Source organism: Siphateles boraxobius, unplaced genomic scaffold, assembly GCF_051911475.1.
Source record: "Siphateles boraxobius isolate OS27281-9 unplaced genomic scaffold, OSU_SipBor_1 92, whole genome shotgun sequence".
NCBI classification, from domain to species: Eukaryota; Metazoa; Chordata; class Actinopteri; order Cypriniformes; family Leuciscidae; genus Siphateles; species Siphateles boraxobius.
In genome coordinates this window covers 98,782-120,912 of record NW_027509222.1, presented here as the reverse complement: position 1 = coordinate 120,912, position 22,131 = coordinate 98,782, and the positions used below count along the sequence as shown (strand labels likewise).

The 22,131-nt window shown below is 37.8% G+C and overlaps 1 protein-coding gene across 1 annotated transcript; it reads left to right on the top strand.

The window, feature by feature from the left end:
- The first annotated feature begins 848 nt into the window (after positions 1–848).
- ppp2cab (protein phosphatase 2 catalytic subunit alpha b) lies at positions 849–19,247 on the top strand. Its single transcript, XM_077224759.1, has 7 exons — positions 849–1,200; positions 9,768–9,977; positions 14,609–14,782; positions 14,938–15,027; positions 15,652–15,813; positions 16,806–16,924; positions 18,584–19,247. The coding sequence occupies exons 1-7, from the start codon at positions 1,099–1,101 to the stop codon at positions 18,654–18,656; spliced, it is 930 nt and encodes a 309-aa protein (XP_077080874.1). The 5' UTR covers positions 849–1,098; the 3' UTR covers positions 18,657–19,247.
- Positions 19,248–22,131: the final 2,884 nt, after the last annotated feature.

The window sequence follows — 22,131 nt, the reverse complement described above, 5'->3', positions numbered from 1 at the left end:
GGCATGCCATAATTATGATATGTAAGTCTGATGTCATGATAAAAAGTACAAATGGCGACTTAATATGTCATAATAATGACTTTTTAAGTCATAATTTGGATTTAGTATCTTGTCATTTGCGACTTTTATGTCATTCATTTATGACTTAAGCCATAATTTCTACTTTTTATTTCATAAATATGATTTACCAAAGCACTTGAGCACTATAAAGACCATTCTTTAACAGTTTCTTCCATTATATTATTTTCACTATTAATGTTTACCCCAAAGGATCAAAATATAATGTTTCACGCAGTTTCTGAATCTGAAAATACTGCTTTTTTGTCAACAAAACCGCTAAACATGCAAAATATCAGACATAGCAAAAGCAGACATTTCATTCAAAACTTTTTTCTTTCTTTTTTTTCAAAATGGCTCCTTTTAATTTATCAGACATGGGAAACTTGATCTCATTTGATTGTTAGGGTTTAAAGATCTCCAGGGCACTGAATTAAAAAAATATTCATAATAATGATGCGCATGGATGAATAATAAACACGGCAACATAATTATAAAATAAATAAAAAACAAGAATTGTCCATTTTGATTTCATAGTGACTTTAAAACTTCTACAAAATAACGTTTCCTCATTAATTACTTATGGACGTAATATTTATCAACGATTCTAAATAAAATAAATTATGATATAAAATATACACAAAAATAATGTACCCGTTGACGTGTTAATGAATCCTATCGCAGTAAAGGAAAACGCCCAACGATGTATCTAGCAACCAATCAGAAAGGTAGAACGGTAGCGGGTGGCCAATCAGAGCGCAGTATCAAGCAAGGAACAGCCGGGCGCGTCCAATCAGCGCCGCGCCGGTTGTCGGAGTCTAATGTGAGGAAAGGCTGAAGTGAAAACAACCGTGGTCAGGGTGGGACTCAGAAGGCCGACGGCTTCTCGTTTCCTCACAGAATTCCCGTACCTAATTACTTCAAAATCCCTGGCCACATGTACGTTTTAAAGTAATCAATCGATTTCGGGTGGATATTCGTGGAAAGCTGGGAGAAGTTAGATCAGAAATCCGTGTGAAAATCGAGTTAAAAAAGGCAGACATGGATGAAAAGGCGTTCACGAAAGAGCTGGATCAATGGATCGAACAGCTCAACGAATGCAAACAGCTCTCAGAAAGCCAAGTCAAAAGCCTCTGTGAGAAGGTATGTATATGTAATACACCACCAACATCGTGTTTCGGCGTTTATTTCATTTTCCCCCTTTAGCCGCGTTAGCTGCTAAGATACAAGATGGCGGATTTTTAAACCGCCGCAACACTCATAACAAACTACGACTGTTTTTGATTTAGTAACACACGCCGACATGTCTTACGTTAATCTTTAATGAAATCACGTGTGAATGTTGAATCGGTCTGTGCCGTTTATTTATTTACGGTAGGCTGAAAGCTACAGTATGAATCAATGTACTGTAAGCCGCAGTAAACCGTGACTTATTAAACCAGAATAACTTCTGTTCGGATCAAAACAACGTGTGGGTTATATGCAGTTTCTGAATACTAATGTTTTTATTTTTGCTAAAAAAGCGATTCGTTTGCTTGCAGCTTCTTCCTCATCCTCACTCAGTGTCTCAAAATGGCGCCGGTGTGAGTGGCCATCATCTGATGACAGCAGAGCACACATGCTAATGCTAATCTGATCTAGCTCCGCATTAGTGCTTCTCTGATCGCGTCTCATGATCGAATCGCGGGTGTGGGACCGGTTTGATTGCACTCTGTAAACACTGGGTTGTTTCAATCCGTTATGGACGAACCCATACGTTGGGGTTAAAAATGTAAAAAATGTTGTTTCCCAACCGTTGGGTTTGTCAATTTGTGACTCAAACACGTTGAAACAACCCAGCATGTCTTTTTTAAGTGTTGTTCGCTGTTCTGTTGCTGCAGCAGATTTCATAGTTGTGCTCAGTTTATGAAAACTAAAAACTTAAACTTCGATGTACTTATTTTTTTGGTGAAACGTTATAGCGCTTAAAAATAATGTGTGCAATCAATTAAATACACTTTATGAATAGAGTAAAAAACTTAAGTAGATCTAAATGACTACATTTGCTTGAACCATAGCAAATTAATTGAGTCGACCCAACGAGTTAAAGGTTATTGAAATATTAGAGTAAGCCATTTTATTTAATTTGAATCTACTAAAATAGCCTAGCTGTTAATTATTAGCTTGCAATAGGAACTTTTTCATAGTTCCTATAACTTTTGCTGGAATTACCCACTTTTGGGCATGTTTGCACTGCAGGATCTGGGAATGTTTTTAGTTCTAGGAACACCTTTTAGGAAACTAAATTAGCTCCTACTTCAGAGTCGGGTCTATCCCAGCTCAGTAGTAAGTCCACAGGACTTATTGTCATTGGCCAAGGACCGCCCAGAGGCCGAGTGACATGTAAAGAAACCAATCACTAGTGATGGTGAGATGAAGCTTCATAAAGCATTGAAGCGTTCCATCCAATTGGTTCACTCATGTGCCGAAGCTTCATGGTGTTTCATTTGCTCTATTGTGCCATCAAGTGGACAATAAATGTATAACGTGCAGTGTGATTATAATGACATCGCATGGTTCCATCGCAAAAAAAATAAGCTTGAATAGATCGCTAACAAACTCGCAAAGTCCCAAGTCCACAAAATGTGAGGGGGAATCCATTGCATTTTGCTGGCCCTTATATTTCAAATAGACCGCCAAACCGCGAACCACTTCCTGAAGCAGTCACGTGGTACAGGCGGCTCGCGAGGCTTCAAACGTCACCACATACGTCACCGACACAAGCCTCGATACGCGCTTCACAGAAATCATCCCGGATTACTCGACACACGCTTCGAAGCCTCGATACGGGAGGACACATCACTAGCAATCACAGTTGGTTTTGTTCCACATCATGTTTGGGGGTGTGGAAATGTAACGTGGTTGTCCATAGTACAATACATCCAAGAGTTTTACACACCGGCCTGTTATTTTAAAGAGTCTATAGGCATCTTTACACTGATAAAGCGCCACAGAAACCAAATCTGAAGCGGCATAAAGTCACAAAATTGTGCATTTACACTGAATGTTTATTGCTTCTATGAAGCGGCATAAATGCATTTACACAGGAATTAAAATCGCGGGAAACAATGCTTTGAACATGACTACTGCTTTAACAACGTGTTAGAAAATGAATTGAAAAATAATGAAATGATAAACAGTGAAATAAAACCCAAAATAAAAATGCGCAAATTTAAATTAATTTAGTTAATAAATTTTTATTTTTTCTATTTCTTAATCACCAGATGGGACAAATGCTACAAAGAAATTCTGAATTATTACACCGGGTAGCCTATACCACTGTAGGATTAAAAGAGGCAGAACGTTTTTTTTGCTTTCAAAGAGCTAGAAAGTCCCTTTGGAGTTTGAAGAAGGCACACGAACTGAACAATGGTGCTAGCGTTAGCATTTCTGCCAGGACAGAAGATGTCACCAGACCGTCGTGAAATATCGTCCTCAAGTAAATGATTTTTGGAATATAATATAACAATGCAGTCACAGTGACGCACGCCGATTGGGTTCAGCATTTGTCGTATCTGAGATTAATATAGCAGCGTGTTGATCTGTCTCTTCAAAGGAAGATTGCGAACGACGAGTCGGCGACTCTGCTGATATATTTATGGTTTTCCTCACGATGTGAGAACAGGATGCTTTTACTTCACTGCTTTGCTGGTTGACATTTTTTTTTAATTTTCCTAAAACAATAAGGAGCTAGTTCTATATGTTTTGTCTCCCACTTCTTGATTGACGGGCATGCTTTTGGTTGTCATGACGATGACGTAGTTTAGGGTGGCACAAGTTCGCGTTCATTCACACTGAACCAAAACAGTATCAGAGTCGTGTTTGATACTAGGGGCTGAGGTGGGTCAGACCCGGCATATTTTAACTTAATTTTACCTTTAACTATTTTAACTCGCTTTTATGCAGCATTGCGTCTTTACACAGAATTCGAGGAGACACAGAGCAGCCTTAACTCGGCTGTGTAAAGATGCCTTATGTCACAAACTTTACATACGTCACTTACTTTTGTAAATCCAGCGTTTAGTTGATCTTTGTCACGGTTGTAAATACTATGGCTTTCTTCTTCCATGAGGGGGTTTGGCATCACGGCATCTTTGTTTCCAGATGGACCGTAGAATTCAACCAATCAGATGACGACTTCCAAACTCCTGAAGTGTTTCTAATTTTGTGTGACGTGACGTCTGAGACTTCGCAGTCTGTGACAGTCAGATCGTTCATGCAATAGATGTGTATGTAGATGCCAGTTGACAGCGTCGTATATATATATATATATATATATATATATATATATATATTAGGGCTGCAACTAACGATTATTTTGATAATCGATTAATCAGACGATTTAAATTATTATTTTAATAATCTGATTAAACGTTTTTTAAAAATTCAATTTGATTTGTTTATTATAACTAAATAAAACCTTAAATCAGGGTATTTATGTGTAAAAGTGTACTTTAAAAAGTGCAAAAGCCACACATTGAGTTTTACTAATATAATCTTTATTTTTGACATTTTAAACCTTAATATATTGATAAATGAAATGTAGAAAGACTGAAAACAAGCGTGTGAACGTAGTAGAGCCGCAGTAGATTGCGTTTTGAAAAACAATTAAAACTTAATATTAGACAAATGCTATAAGAAGAGAACTGAATGGAGGTACGCAGCAAGCTAACGGGCTTGATTAAAAGGACAGGAAAAATGATGCATTAGTGCACAAGCATTCGCTGAAAACCACTGACTACAGTGGCTAAAAAACAATCTTTTACTGCTGCTGTTATTAACTGCCTTTATATTTAGTGCTTCACTTTGTAAACACCGTTTTAATTTAACTATTTTAATCCAACACTTAGGCTATGTTGTGAGCGAACTGATTGCACAACCTGATGCTCGAGACAAAATAGATCTAGTATGACTGTCCCGAAGTTAGTAAACAAAGCTGTTTACACAGTAGCATTAAATTAAACTAGACTATACCATTCTCACATCTTCATATGAGGATATACAGTTTTATTGTGCTGATGTTTCACCTTTATCCATGACACCAACGTGTTTCCTCTTCATGTGTTCGTGCATCACTGTGGTACTTCCATGCCACACAAGCTCAGCTTTACATAACTTGCAGTTTACAATCTTCTTTGCTGCATTTAATGTAAAATGCTCCCATGTGTCTTTGGGGCTGTTTACACCTGGCCACTTCATGCGTTTTCTGTGGTCTGATAGCTATCCGATCGTGAAAAGACCAGGTGTAAATGCCCTCCGAAACGCATTCGAGACGGGTTCACCGATCACTCAAATGGCTACAGGAGGAGGTCCGGGCTAGCCGATTCTAGTCAGAATTTGAGTCTGATACTGCTCCATTGGGCTGTGATTATGGGGTGCGTTTCATCTGAACCAGGAAAAAAATGCCTCTGCAATGCCAATTGGATAGACCGAATCCTGTAGGAAGGACGGCAAAAACATCTTTCCGATTCGCGGTTCTCTGTTCCTCTTTTAAAATGAATGCGCCGTCTACATCTTCTCATATCTGTTGCTTACGGTGACCTGAAATCTGCATATAGCGCGTGAATTGAAGATCGGATCTATATCCATTTTGCGAAAACGCATTTATGTGACCAGGTGTAAATGGAATAGTTAAATCAGATAGCTATCCGATATGAGAAACGCATGAAGTGGCCAGTTGTAAACAGTTCCGGCTTGGGGCGCACACTACTTTTTCTGCCGCCCATTGATCTGTACTCTCTGCCATTTCACGTGTGACTGCTGTCATGAAAGTGACGTCACCAGTAAACGCTCCCCGTGATGTGAGCAGACCAACTAATCGATAATGACATTCGTTGACAAAGATATCCAAGTGTAGGAGCTAAATTAATACAGTGCATTTCTCCCTATAGTACACAGATGACTAAGCTTCATCTTTGCAGCTGACACTGACTCAGAAAACACTAGTTTATTAACAATTAATAATGTTATTGGTAAAACTTTATAATAACTGCATGCTATTAATCATTAGTTAAGCATTAGTAAACCGTTAATTCATCATTTATATAAAGCATTAATAAGCACTTTATAAATACAGCAATAAATGCTTTATTCTCGATTTATAAGCATATCTATGTTTAATAATTGTATTTTTATACTTTGTAAATAATGCATTACTTCATTTAGACATGATAAATTGCTCATTAATAAACCAGTTATTTCGGAGTTGTCACTGATTGATAAGATCACTTATAAAGTGTAAGTAAATGATTATAAACTATTTATAATTAAATTAATATTTAAAAACCTGTGACTGTTATAAACAATTGTTTTAATGCCGGATTTATTCAAGCTAGGGCTGTGCGATATGACGATATGTATCGGATGGATGATAAACCTATAAAAAGTCTATTGTTTCATATTATGCTCTATTGTTTATATCGTGGTGTCGCAAAATACATTATGGCAAAACTTTCATCATTTGTATGACTGCATCTTACTCGTGGCCATGGGGATGCGGACAGAAACGTGAATAACCGAGCAGGACCAGCAGAACACAGAGGAGCCGTTCCTAAACGAGGGGATCTGTAGATGAACATGGACCGGTTCACTTTCTATATGTTTGTTTGACTTTTATTTTGATAATGAACATGCTGCAATGTCAAGTTAGCAATGCTAGAACGTTTGCGGGTGAGGCATTGGTTCGATTACGGGAATTTTTGTCCTTCTGAGCAGGGCTCAACATTAAAAAAAATCTCCACTGGCCCCTTGGTCCAGTAGATCAGATTTTTACTGGCCCTGAAAGAAATAGAGGGAAAAGCACTTTTCCATTAAACTGTATTTATTGTATACATTAGGATTAATTTTTCTTGTCCCCTCACAATGACAGTAAACTAATTATTACATTACATGAGTGATGAGTAATGTTACATACTATTTTCACTTCAAAATGGTGAAATTAGACAAAAGTATATTAGCTTGCCTGATTATTTTTGTCATTCGTTTAATATTTATGACCTAAAAAACTGTCAATGAAGAAAAAATGAAGAACGCGCTGAATCTGATTATAACAAGACTGAAGCGAACACGAATTTGTGTAGCTTACATTTAATCAGGGCTAGGCAGAAGTTTGGGGGGAATTTGATTACACTTTAGATAGCCCGTCGGCATGCCGGTTATGCATTTTGGTCGCCTTTTGTTGGAAATTTGCGGCAAACGAAACGGTACATGCCCTCATCGCTTTTCTCCACCCAGGTGTACTGTGTTTCCCATGACACTAGGAATTAGGACTGGGCGATATGGCCAAAAAATCATATCTCTGTATTTTTTGGTTAAATGGCGATATACAATATATATCTCTCGGTACTTTCTACGTTTTTCTATTTGAATAAAGAAAATCTGTATATATTTTTATTTATTATTATTTCACATCCTGCTCAATGATATCCAAACAATATTGATATTGAAGGATATGGAAACAAATATAGGGAATGTAATGTAGGCTATGCAATATTATGTGCAAAAAGGTGGTTAAAATCATATTACATTGTAACATTACAATCTAAAAACAAAAATAATGCTTTTGTTTTTAAAATGACTAAAGCCTAATCTAAAAATGAAAATAAAAACAAAAGCAAACACTAATTATATTAGCCTGCATTTGATTACCCCATTATAATGGTCACGTTCATAAAAATATACTTGTAGGTTTAAAATTCCACATATGGCACATTTATTGTCTCCAACAACAAATATTTTAGTAATATGTATATTTTAGTCAGAATTATTGCGCTACTCTTCTATCGTGCTCGTCTGTTTGGCGCGCGTGCGTGTGGCGGCGCTCGTTCTCGGAAGATTGATTATTAGCGGAGATTCACTTGCAGAAGCTCGTCCTCTCCTGACAGTGAAATGGACATATTTGTTTGACTTTCTAACATTTACAGATGGAGAATAGACCAGTGAAGTGTAAGTTAAGCACTGAGGATTTATCAGCGCCAGTATTTATCTGTCAGTCAGCAACAGTATCTGTCCGAGCATCTGACAGGGCAAGCTGCTTTAAACTTGTTAACTATCTTACCAGTTATTTTGAAGCACTTAATACTAGCTTGTGTCATGTTTAGGACAAACTGTACTGTTCTTTCACTGCAGAAGCTCACACTGCATACTCCGCTATTTTTCAGATGTGCTCGAATCAAACTACTGTATCGATATAAACGGTCTTGCCTCATTCCATATCATTAAAAAAAAAAGATATACTGTACAAACTCGATTTACCGCCCAGCCCTACAAGGAATGTCCTCTTTCTCGTATCAGCCTCGTAGTTCTTTGACATTTTAACACGTTATAAATAACCTGAAGTAACATTGACTCTCTTCGTGCCACTGTATATGACGTTTGCTGTTTGTTTTGCTGATGGCCAATCAACTAGCCCGACGTACTCTTTTACTGGCCCCGGGCCATTGCTTATGTCGAGCCCTGCTTCTGAGGAACCGGTTACTCCGTAATCTATGGTCATACGGATAGAAGCAAGACATTTTTCAAAACTGTAAAGCTTTTGTAAAATACAGAAAACAAGCATAATCCGTTTTCTGCTGTCTCGGTTTCCTTTGTGTGAACTTTGGGCCCCGTCGCATGAACCGAAGCTCAGCTAAATTTATATTCAGCGTTGTGTGAATCCATGTTGTACACTATCCTGCCATTTTTGCTGGTTTCAAAAAAACATAGTTGCATATTACCTGCTATTCATTTTCACTGAAATAAAGGCCTAATTGTTTGACAGTTGGTGAGTGACGTATACAGTATATCCTCAGGAAAACTAACGCCAGCGCATTGTGATTACCTATGATGATTGACAGCTGAGCGTGGGCATTTCACTCGCGCTGGGTAGGCTATGCGTTAATATCACATTTGTTTTTTATTTTTCTTGTATTTTTCTTGTATTTTATTTTCTACATTCTTAATAAAACATTTGCCCAGGAGTTCTAAATAAAAGTAGAAAAAATAATCACATATGAATGAGTACACACATACTTAATATATACTCAGTAAATATTAACTATTCTTTTAGTTGAAAATAAGGTATTTTCCATGTTATATATATATATATAAACAAAGTATTAATTGATTGAATTTACAGAAAAGGTACTATATCGTGATATTGTTATTGGGATATGAGATTTGGGTCATATCGCCCGGCCCTAATTCAAGCGTGTTGGAAATGTAGCTCAGCCGGACTGCAAAAATAATAACCAAATATTGAATTCTGTTTTTTTTTTATTGTTTTCTTTCAGTTAAGATAGGTTTTCTCCTTTATTCTTAAAACTTATTGATCGTAGGCCTCATTAATCTGAGCTTATGTTTGTCAAAATGACCGTCCATTGAAAATGAATGGGGGAGATTAAAATAAGAGAAACATTTAGTGTTCAGGAGCGTGTTCATGATGTTCATGTGTGCTTGCAAAGATAAAGGCCTTGAACCTGTCCATGTGTGGACACACACACACACACACAGCTAAGACTGGTTAGATCTAGCCTTCAGTGAAAGCAATGAATTAATACAGAACAGTGATTAAACTGACTGTGCATTAAACGGTTTTAATCAGAATCAAGTATTCAGAGATAACATGGTATAATTACATGTAAGACATTGGCAGGACAGAAATCAGAGTGACATTATTATTATTTTCTCCGCAGGCTAAAGAAATCCTGACGAAGGAGTCTAACGTGCAGGAGGTGAGGTGTCCGGTCACGGTGTGCGGAGACGTTCACGGACAGTTTCATGACCTCATGGAGCTCTTCAGAATCGGAGGGAAGTCACCTGACACGAACTACCTGTTCATGGGAGATTATGTTGACCGAGGCTATTATTCTGTGGAAACCGTCACGCTGCTTGTCGCTCTCAAGGTAAGTGCTTGCTTTTGATGACAGCGTAGGGTTTTTTTTTCTTTTTTTTCTCAGTGTCTGAAATGATTCGATCAATGATTTGTCTCCCTAAACCCCACTTTTCTGTAAGCCTGCTCTGCTCTGATTGGTCAGATGGCCCAGTTTGTTGTGATTGGTCGACCGCTTGCAGATTTGTGTGTAAAAATACTTTTTTTTTATTATCAAGTTAGCAACATCTTATGTTGCTCTGAGGATTATTTTAAGATATTTGCATCGCGTTTTAATAAGAAATGTTTTAGTGACAGTAATTTATTAAATTATATAATTATATAATCGTTTGAATTTTAACAATTCTGCTTATCGATTCAGATTCTTATAGATTTCGATTCCAATAAGGTAATAAAAAAAAACTTGGATATCATTCACATTTAGTCTTATTGCACAATATTTAATTGTAGCTGAATATCATGAACAAAAATTCAAGGCTAAAGAACACTTACAAGGAACGTTTGCCTGTGGTTTAAAAACACCATATAGAAACAACTAGCCCAACTAATACAGATTTCAAGCATTATTGAAGACAAGTAAACACTCAGTAATTTGAAAAGAACAAATAAAAAATTAGCAATCGCAACAAATAGACACAACTGAACAAAGACATGACTGAAATAAACAGTGTTTTAAGATTTTCAGGTATTGAGGTGCAGAAACTGTATGTTGCTCTGAGGATTATTTCATCATTGCATCGCATTTTAATAAATGTTGCAGTGACAGTAATTTATTTAATCTTATTATCAACATTTCATATAAAAACTGAAGGAAAAAAGCAGAGTTATGATGTCAGTAATGACAGATGCCGTGATAAATATGGATATGAGAAAGTCTGTCATCGACAGGCACTGTGAAGGGACAGATTTATTGACCGGTGACTTTAGGGAAACGCATTGTTTTTCACAGTGCTGTTTTATGACTCGAGTCGAGCACAAAGCGTTGTTTACAGAAGAAATAATAAGTTAATGTTTAACTGTTACATTACTACCATGGAAACATTTGGATGTGTGGCGGATGAGAGAGGTATATTGGCCCGTAAGTATAAGCCATATCACAGAGCAGAAACCGCACAGGCACAGAAAGCCCACTGCTCGTTTATATGAATCTGATTTAATGTAAAAACAGCTGCTTATGTTACATGTGTGCAGCATCTCTGTTTGCGTCATTAAAATGCAGTGATGCCTCTAATGTCAAAAGACTACAAATATGTTTTTAAGACCAGTTTGACTGTTTAAGCAAATATTTGTTGTTTATTTGCTCTATAGCAAAGAAAACAATCATCAATCTGTATCAGAATCGGCCCATTTGCTTGAACAAATCTGAATCGGCCATGAAAATCATGCATTACTAATTTCTATATTGTGCATTAGAAGAATGGTGGTTCTGAAGTAGCAGTCTATGGAAGCCACAGAATAAAGCAATAGAAATATTGAAAAAGTTGAAATCTCAATATTCTGAATTGCGAGATATAAACCCGTTGTTAGGGGTGTGCGATTTAGGGAAAATATCTAACTGCGATTTTTCTGACAGATATGCAATTTAATTTAGTAAAGTGAAGCTTCAGCTCAATATTGTGCAGCACACACTCTAAATAAGTAGTTACACGTGCCTTTTTAAAAGTTTAGACCCCTCCACTATCTGGTAGTTTAGCAGATGCAGTGTTAGTGCTGGGCGGTTTGACCAAAAAAGGGATATTTCAATGCATTTTCTACTGGTTGAGAGAGGAATTACTGCAGTAAATTGACTTAGGATGGTCTATTTTACTGTCAGTAGTGAATATTGTAGAATAATTCCACACTAGTAACACAGGTTTGCATGGCCCCAGAAAATTATGCTGTTGTTTACAAATAAGAGCCATTCATGATTCTAATGAAGTGAGGAATCAGAATGCAAAGACAATTGCAGTCAAAATACAGAACTTTTATTTTAAACAACACAATTAGAACAACTTGGAATACTTTTGCTAGTTCAAGTACAAGTCCAGGAACATTACGTGCATTCAAGTAAATATAAAAAGAAAACTTAAACTTGTCTTGCATTGCTTTTGAGGTCTATAAAAAAATAGTAAAAAAAAATTATGCAACTTGCATTAGTTCTTCCTTCAAAAGTATTGCTTCGAAACCAGAACAAATATAAAATAAATATAAAAGTGCAACTTGGCACACAGGATTATCCTGTATAATGGATGTTCGTGTTGCTGCCTTTGGCAAGAATTTTAGCCCGACAGCACTTACATAAAATGGTTTTATGGTCGACGTCGGATTTTTGGAAACCAAAAAACCTCCAAACAACAGACCCGAGCTGGGTTTTAGAGTCCAAAAAGAGCCTGGACTCTTTTTGGCACAAGTTGTTCTTCTGTGTCATGTTGTACTAATTCTTCAGCATCCATCGTCCATGTAACATAACAGAGCACTGCTGTTTGTTTACCCTCACTCGTCGCGGCTTAGAAGTGCAACATTGTAAAGGGTCCGTCTGAAACAGTGTCGCGCAGCGTAACGTTTGTTCCGAACGTTGTGTAATTAAATACACCGGTATGGCGGTTTATTCAAAATCAATATCGTGACGAAAATTTTAACCGGTTTTCGGGTTTGAACCGGTTTACCGCCCAGCACTATGCAGTGTGCCTTTCTATTAGTGTTCATTTGTCAGCTATTTTTTTATTTAGTCCTCAGTCCTGAGTCAAATGTACTAGTAGTTGTTATATTTCATCAACCATGTAGCTAATGTATTTAAGTCAAGTTTTAGTCGACTTAATGTCTGTTTTCGTCATGCTGCATAATGGTTAAATTGATAGGCCCGATTATTTTGCCCAACTATAAACATAATGATTGTCATTTGAGAAATGTATATTCAGCAGAATTAATGCACTTGTCATGTTTTGTTGACGGGGTTGATTGTTCGGTTTTCTGTTTTACATGCGCTTCGTGAGACACACGCACATTTGCACACACACGCAAGGTCTCTCGCTCACTCCCTCTCTGTCGTGCGCGCGCTACATGGTTTGGAGCCCGCGAGCTCCAGATTCCAGGAGATTTGAACTAATTTGCGGTCATCAGGGAGCCGCTATCAATATGTGGGAGACTCCCGGAACTTACTTAATTTCTCTCGGAACATTTAGAGATTCCGAAGCTTCGAATATTCGATGTTCATTACTACCGAAGCTTCGAATATTCGATGTTCATTACTACCGAAGCTTCGAATATTCGATGTTCATTACTACCGAAGCTTCGAATATTCGATGTTCATTACTACCGAAGCTTCGAATATTCGATGCTCATTACTACCGAAGCTTCGAATATTCGATGTTCATTACTACCGAAGCTTCGAATATTTGATGTTCATTACTACCGAAGCGTCGAATATTCGATGTTCATTACTACCGAAGCTTCGAATATTCGATGCTCATTACTACCGAAGCTTCGAATATTCGATGCTCATTACTACCGAAGCTTCGAATATTCGATGCTCATTACTACCGAAGCTTCGAATATTCGATGCTCATTACTACCGAAGCTTCGAATATTCAATGCTCATTACTACCGAAGCTTCGAATATTCGATGCTCATTACTACCGAAGCGTCGAATATTCGATGCTCATTACTACCGAAGCGTCGAATATTCGATGCTCATTACTACCGAAGCGTCGAATATTCGATGCTCATTACTACCGAAGCGTCGAATATTCGATGCTCATTACTACCGAAGCGTCGAATATTCGATGCTCATTACTACCGAAGCGTCGAATATTCGATGCTCATTACTACCGAAGCGTCGAATATTCGATGCTCATTACTACCGAAGCGTCGAATATTCGATGCTCATTACTACCGAAGCGTCGAATATTCGATGCTCATTACTACCGAAGCGTCGAATATTCGATGCTCATTACTACCGAAGCGTCGAATACTCGATGCTCATTACTACCGAAGCGTCGAATACTCGATGCTCATTACTACCGAAGCGTCGAATACTCGATGCTCATTACTACCGAAGCGTCGAATACTCGATGCTCATTACTACCGAAGCGTCGAATACTCGATGCTCATTACTACCGAAGCGTCGAATACTCGATGCTCATTACTACCGAAGCTTCGAATACTCGATGCTCATTACTACCGAAGCTTCGAAGCTGAAATGGTATTCGGACCAGCCCTAGTAATAATGCGGTTCATGGATTCCCTTCTGTGGAACGTGCCACTTCTGGTATTTTGCCGGTTACTCGACGCGGGTAAATTGCAATCGAGGATTTTTTTTAATCGAGGAATCGTTACAGCCCTAGTTGCATAGCAACAGCAGACGCCGCGGGAGCGCAAGTGCTTGTGGAAAGGAGATTTACGGAAACTATTTAGACGCGATATGTGAACGGCCCCTAAAGTGGTGTCGGTTGCGGTTGCATCGGGGTAGTTTCACGAGTACATGAGCACAGTATCGGGCCGACACCCGAGTGCTGCATCCCTATAGTCATATATCATATAGTAGTCAAGGTCCATGTTTGGATTGTCCGCAGTTCATCACTGGGAAGGTTGAGAGTTTTGGGCTGAAAATATTATCCTAAATGTTGATGTTCATCTTTAATCATTGGACATGTCTTCATATTCCAGGTAAGGTACCGCGAACGCATCACAATACTCCGAGGGAACCACGAAAGCAGACAGATCACACAAGTGTACGGCTTTTACGACGAGTGCTTACGGAAATACGGCAATGCTAATGTTTGGAAATACTTCACAGACCTCTTCGATTACCTTCCCCTCACTGCCTTGGTAGATGGTCAGGTACGTCAAGTCTTGTGTTTTATATATTCTAATACCCTTAAAACATCTTTAATATGCAGTCCGCTGTAAGTAAGCCATTCAGAGGCTGATAACTGAAAAGATCATGAAACACTTCATGTTGCTGTGAAGGTCAAATCTTCTATTTTTGTGTGTAGATATTCTGTCTCCATGGAGGATTGTCACCGTCCATAGACACTCTTGATCACATCAGAGCGCTGGATCGTTTACAGGAGGTTCCTCACGAGGTATTGATCATCAGTTATCCCATCATGTCATTTCTTATCCTTGTAAAAAACTGTTTTAGCTGCAAACTGGTAGTTGAAACCCTATTGTGTGTTTCACATGTGCTGTTTTGAGACAAATCAAATCAAGCTAAAACAACAGGGTTCGTACAAAGTGCTTGAATTTGACGTTTTGAAATGTAACTCCTGGAAAACCTTCAACAGTCATATTTATGAAAAGTGCTTGAGTTACTGAAACACAATATATGTGAAATCAATGTTTAATTTTATTGATAAAACTATCTTTTCACATCCAAATCAACGCTGTCTGATATACAGAGGCATGTTGCATGGCTATGAGTGATATTGCTCATGTAGTACATCTTTCATTCTTCAGGTCAATCATACATGAGAATGAATAAGGAAAGTGAAATCTTTGTCATAGAATCATTTAAAGTTTCCACAGTCATTGCATCTGCTGCACTGCGCACTTGTTTTATTAGTTTATTTTTGTTTATCAGCTTACCTTTTTTAGAATTTAAAAGATATTGTTTGATGAGTGCGATCTCTGAAGTCATGAGTGCTGAAAGTCGTGTGATGTGGTTTGTCGGTGTGTGTGCAAACACTTTAATGTCTCTCTCTCCTCAGGGACCCATGTGTGATTTACTGTGGTCTGATCCGGATGACCGTGGAGGCTGGGGGATTTCTCCTCGAGGTGCGGGATACACATTTGGGCAGGACATATCTGAGACGTTCAACCATGCGAATGGCCTTACGCTGGTCTCCAGAGCTCACCAGCTGGTGATGGAGGTGGGCTCATACACACACTCTAGACACCTCATGATTCAATCGACACTTCGCTAAGCCCCGCCCTCCCTAGTCATTGTTGCTACGCCTGTCAAGCTTTCGCGCCCGGCACGTCTATTAGAGTGTGTATGCACCGGTGTCAGACATTCCCGATGAGATAATTAGTCATTTTTGGCGAACATGTGAAATATCTGAGAGAGCAAGACTAAAGGGACTGCAGTGTGCATTCGAGGGATATATCCACGACATAATGTGCAACCGATTAGAGAATAATGTCATAAAAATTGAAGCTAAAGCCTATAGTCGCAGCAGCGCCTCATACGCTGACCATTCACATGGGAAACGCACAAATTGAGGAACAGCTGTGTTCGTGCACAGCAGGGTAAGTGAAGTGTGAAAATAATCTAATAATTATAAATCAAACAGTTTATCCATAAATCTTGTGGAATAACACTAACACCGGAAGAGCCGCGATCGGATTGGGTTAAAGTTACTCAGTCACGGGGAACGTTAGTAGGCCGGCGATTAACAAAATGCTGAAATATATTTTAAAGTATGTCAGTGAGCCTCCGTCTTGTCTTTAATCGTCTTATTTTACGTTAAAATATATGCATTATGAACAAAGAACCGTCATTATTTCCAAGCAGTAGGTGTGTCTGTTAATCCTGTGGACATGTAGTTGTGAATGTGCTGATCCATGCATATCATTTCTCACCTCGGCTTTTAGATTTTCGGGAAGGAAAAAAAATCCATGCACATGAGGAGCTCAACCGTACTTGCCTTGACAACAAACCTCACTGGTTTTTGCCGATGCTTTTAAATTAGATCTATTTTCAAAAACTGTAGCCGCGTTTCCGTTACCCTTCAAATTGCAAATTGAAAATGCGCCTAATTAAAATGCATTAATTTCGCAAAAACTCCCAATGTATCACAAAAAAAGTTTTGTGTAAATCTGTCATGTGTCAGTCAGTTAATTGTCTCTTTTTGTCCGCTAGGGTTACAACTGGTGCCATGATCGCAACGTGGTCACGATCTTCAGCGCACCGAACTACTGTTACCGCTGTGGGAATCAGGCGGCCATCATGGAGCTCGATGACACCCTGAAGTACTCGTTGTGAGTCTGAGAACACATGCACACGTTCATGGAGAACCGTTTAGCCCTCTTTTATTCTTATTTTTATCAAGGATTTAGGGCATGGAACAGATTCAACATTTGTGTGCCAATGATACAATTATTTAAATTCTTTAAGGCGAGACACTACAGGTGAATAGGATAATTTTTTTAGCTAGCAGATATCACCATGAAACTTTCCCAGCTGATTACAGATGAGAAAAAAATATATTATAAGTTTTCTGTTATTTAATGTTTAAATATGCAAATTAGGCATTATCTAATTAAATATGCACTAATTTGTATATATTTTAAAAAACGAAATCTGAATATTGGATAAAGCCAGGTTCAAAATAATTTTTTCATTGTGTTCACATATTAGATAGGGAAAAAATTACAGAGGGATTTATGGATATCTACTTTTGTTATCCTGTAAATCAGAATATACTGCCAATAGCCTTAAAAAAATATTTTTGCCATGTATTTTGGAATAAAATGTTATATAAATCAGGCTAGGAATAATATATTTACAAATCCCTCTGTAAATGTCTTCATAATATAACTAGGTACAAGACTGGAAAGTTTGGTGTATATAGGTGCTACTGAAGTGGAGATTTCAGACTTGGAGTATGAGAGAAAAGTCATTTTGAGAAAACAGGCTTTAAAGATTTAGCATCAGCCAATAAGATTGCGCCTTTAGAGTTAAATCCCCCCTTTTAGTTTCACGATTGGTTGCTGATAAAAAGGAAATGACCATATTTGGATCCGGCAGTATTGTACTAGAGAGAGAGAGCTTTCTAACGGTGTGTGTGATGACGGGGTGCAGATCGCGATCGCGGAGCAGAGGGGTGATTTATAACGACAACTTTTGATGAATTTATGAGACGCAAACAGACAAAGTGTAGTAAAATAAAGACCTAAATGTGTATTTTTCACCACAAGTCTGAAAGAAGACATGTTATTGAAGACAGATATCCCAAAATCTCAAAACTGACCAGTGAAAAAATAACGATGTTTTTGCCTGCCTTAAATCAAGTCTTAAAGCAACTACACAATGCTCTTCACTGCAGGACTCATTGTTGCGCTTACAACTGTTTTAAACTAAAAATACAAATAAAGACATGATTTTAGTCGTGGTCCCTCATAGGTAACTGATATGGCAATTATAACTTATATTTAGTTCTCTAATCTTAATCTAGATGCACTTTTACATGTCTCTTACACAATGTTTTAAAGGACACTCGCAACTGTTTCGGTAACACTTTTCACTAAGGTTCATTAATTAATGTATTAACTAACATGAACAAATCACGAGCAATACAGTTGTTAATCTTTTGTTAACGTTATTTAGTAAAAATACAGCTGCTCATGTTAGTTCACAGTGCATTAACTAAAGTTAAGATTTTAATAATGTATTAGTAAATGTTGAAATTAACAAAGATTAATGTATGCTGTATAAGTGCAGTTCATGTTATCCAATGAACCTCATTGTAAAGTGTCACCATTTCGATTCGTTTAATGTGTAAATTGTGGTATTGTCATTTTCGTGATTCTTTTTGTGTGAACCTTTCTGTGCTTGAAGAAGAGAGCGTGATATCTCAGAGCGCTCTCCATCCTCTGTGTGTGTGTGTGATCTGATGTTGTGTTGTTGTGTGTTTCCAGCCTGCAGTTTGACCCAGCGCCGCGCAGAGGAGAACCACACGTCACTCGCCGGACCCCCGACTACTTCCTGTGAATCTCACAGTATCGCCACGATATAATAACCTGCATTCAGTTTAAAATAAGAGGAGAGGAATGGTGGGCAACAGTATATATATAAAAAAGATTAAAGAGAAAACTGATCCAGAATGAAATGTCTGTGGACCAAAAGGTGTGTGTGTGTGCCATATCCAAACGACCCAGCTCCAGTCCGACACACGACCCCGAGATCTCGTTCCCGTCGCGCTTCTGTCCTCAACACACTCACGCCTTCTCAGCCCTCTGTGTTCTCTCTCTCTCTCTCTCTCTCTCTCTCTCTCTCTCTTATGTGTGTATGTTTGCACTTTTTTTTTCTCAACGGAACGAAACTAACACGTCAGTTTTACAATTTATTTCCACTTTTTTTCCATGTGGTGTGGGAGGAATGAGATGCTTTTGTATCCCAACAGCCAGTATCTAGAGAATAATCTCATCTACGGTGAAAACATGTTAAACAAATGCCAACTACGTGATTAGTGGCAGACTAAGATGGCCTGCCGTCGTAGGAATGCTGGGATAGCTTCAGATGATGGTGTGTGTCTGTATAAAGGGTACCAGTTCAACAATAAAGATGGATCTTGCTCCTGTATTTTGTGTTTCTATGCTCTAAAGTTCAGTCGCATTTATTTCATCAGCTTTATTCAGTAATGATTGTTTCAAAGCTGCTTCACATTAATTGCAGTGTTGTTGTAAAATTCATTATGAAACTAATTCGGCTCCGTTATGACATCACTCAAATAAAACCATTTATTGATATAAAATCTTGGTTACACTTTACAATAAGGTTCATTAGTTAGCTACCTTAGCATGAACAATACTTCTACAGCAGTTATTAATATTAATTTCAACATTTACTAATACATTCTCAAAATCAAAGGTTGTATTAGTTAATGCACTGTGAACTAACATGAACAGCTGTATTTTTATTAACAAAGATGAATAAATACTGTAAAAATGTATTGATCATTGTTAGTTTCTACATTAACCAATGAACCTTATTGTAAAGTTTTTCCAAAATCGCATATACACATTTATTTAGCTCAGTTCAATGTTGCTATGTTCAGTCTTGCAGATTTTATCTGATATTGTATTAAATCGATAATATTCCTGAATGTGAACTGTATTTTAAACCTAATGTTAATAGTCTGTTAAATGTGTTTCTCAACCAGGGGTTACCTCAAGATAACTTAAAATAATTAAAAATAAGACAAAGCTAAAACAATTTCACAGAAGTTCTTAACATGCTTTTCCAATTCAAATGATGACAATCTAACTTTTTATGTAACTGACTTATGCCTGGCTCACACTACAGGAGTTTTAGGCCGATTTCCCCTCCCGATAATCGGAGAAATATCGTGTCGAGGACCTCGATCGGTTCCGATGTTCGGCGCAGATTATCTGGTAATCTGAGGCGTTCACAGATCGAATCTTGCACCTCCCGATCTGGGGCCTGTACCATGATGGTAGTTGAACAAACTCAGGGTTACATGATTAGTTTAGAGTTGACAAAACCAAACCAATCATACCAGGCTTTGTTGGTACCATGATGCTGATCATCAACTTTCTCTGTCAACTCAGGCTTTGATCCTGAGTTTAGGAGTTTAAGTGTGACATCAGTAGCGAACAGCCAATCACATGCTGAGAAAGAGTGAAACTGAGATTAATTTCTCGCGAGAGAAGCAGCGCAATTCACTTATCAAATAAAAGTATTAAAATATTAAGAATTTAAACAAATTTACACAGCAAGGAGAAACAGCTGTCTATGAAAGAGGACAACTAAAAGAAAAAGTCTCGCTACTGTATATCAGTGCAAGTAAAAGTTGTGGAGTTATTTTATACAGCTGATAAAGGTATAGAGAGAATTGAACATTTAAGCTCACATGTAGTCATTTTATAGCTTCATCTATTGATGCTAAAGCGTATTTATATTACCTTTATATATTTATTCATTTAAACTGCGTAATAATAATTGATGAACTAAAATTGTACATGTGTGATTGATAAAGGGTATAATAATTACATAAATAATATCTAAATCATACAAATTTATTATTCTAAATAAGCATCACTAAAAACCCGACAATTTTGTATGTAAAAATCATTTGCTATGTAGTGACCTTTAATTTTGAGTAGAAACAGGTGGAGTGACTTTATCGCATCAGACATGTGTCACTTTGCTCACAGCTGATTGGTCCAAGTTCAGTTTGCAACCTCTTACCTAGAACATAACCTGCCCCGGACCAGGTTAGCCGTGGAGCGTAAGTTACTATGGCGATGAACACTGCTAAAAGCCAAACCACTTTCATGGTCCCTAAAACCCAGGGTTGACGCAAATTAAACTGAAACATAGCTGGCTAGCCACCTAAACCGGCTTCATGGTATAGGCCCCTGCTCTCACACAAATCGGGCTCGCCCCGATCATAACAAACATGTTTGATATTTATCGGGATGAGCAAGATTGTGATTACGTCAGTACTGTCACAATAGCCAATAAGAAACAAGTAGGGGCCAGGGCTGTCGTGGTGAAGGAATGAGGTAATTTTGAGTGACTCAGCGTGATTATCTGGTGTTTTCTCCTAAATAAAAGCTCAAGGGTTTATTTCTTGCAAGTGAAGAAATTAGGACAAAAGTATTTTAATTTTCCTGTATTATAGTGTAAAGTAGACTAAAATATACTTTTGAAATATTTGCGCATAGACTGTAAAAAAAAGGATATGCGGTATTATCTTTATTTATTTATTTATTGCTAAATAAAAGTGTTACACTGTTGTCAGCAGGCACGAAGACTAGTACATGTTCAGTAATGAAACCGAAACAAAAGAAAGTGGAGTAAACAGAAGATACAGTGTCAAAATAAGGGTCCACATAGTATAACAGAACATAAATCTGACACAACCTTGTTAGGTCATTGTTATATAACAGTTAGTTACGATCCTGTAATCTCACCAAACGAGAGGCTTTCTGCTGATATTTCACCAGTATCGGCATTGCTCGTCTCTGCGTGTTATAGACTGGCTGTCACTCAGTCCAGTTACACAGTTAGGCCACTAGGTGGCGGCAAGAGACTGCCTTTGAGTGAGTCATACATTTCCGTTGAATTAACAAAGAAATTCGGATTCATTCTAATATATATCTAATGAAACAAGCTGTTAATTATTTTAACATTTAATTTTAACTTTGAGCTCCACTATATAAGGTCAGCTGCCCATTCCGGCGCATGGGCAAGGCAACGCTGAAGCTGATTAACATTCTTATTAACATTTTGTAGTGTGTGATGCGCCACGATTTTCAAATCTTGTAGTGTGAGCATGTTTAAGATTTGAGGTAAGAAAATCTGCAAAGATTCTCCTTAAGTGTGTGGTGCAACCAGATTTCAAAATCGGTTAGGAATTTAAGCAAAATCCCCAGTGTTAAATGAACTCTCCTGGTGTACATATAGATCCGTGGACAAATCCGTGTTGCCATATGTACAC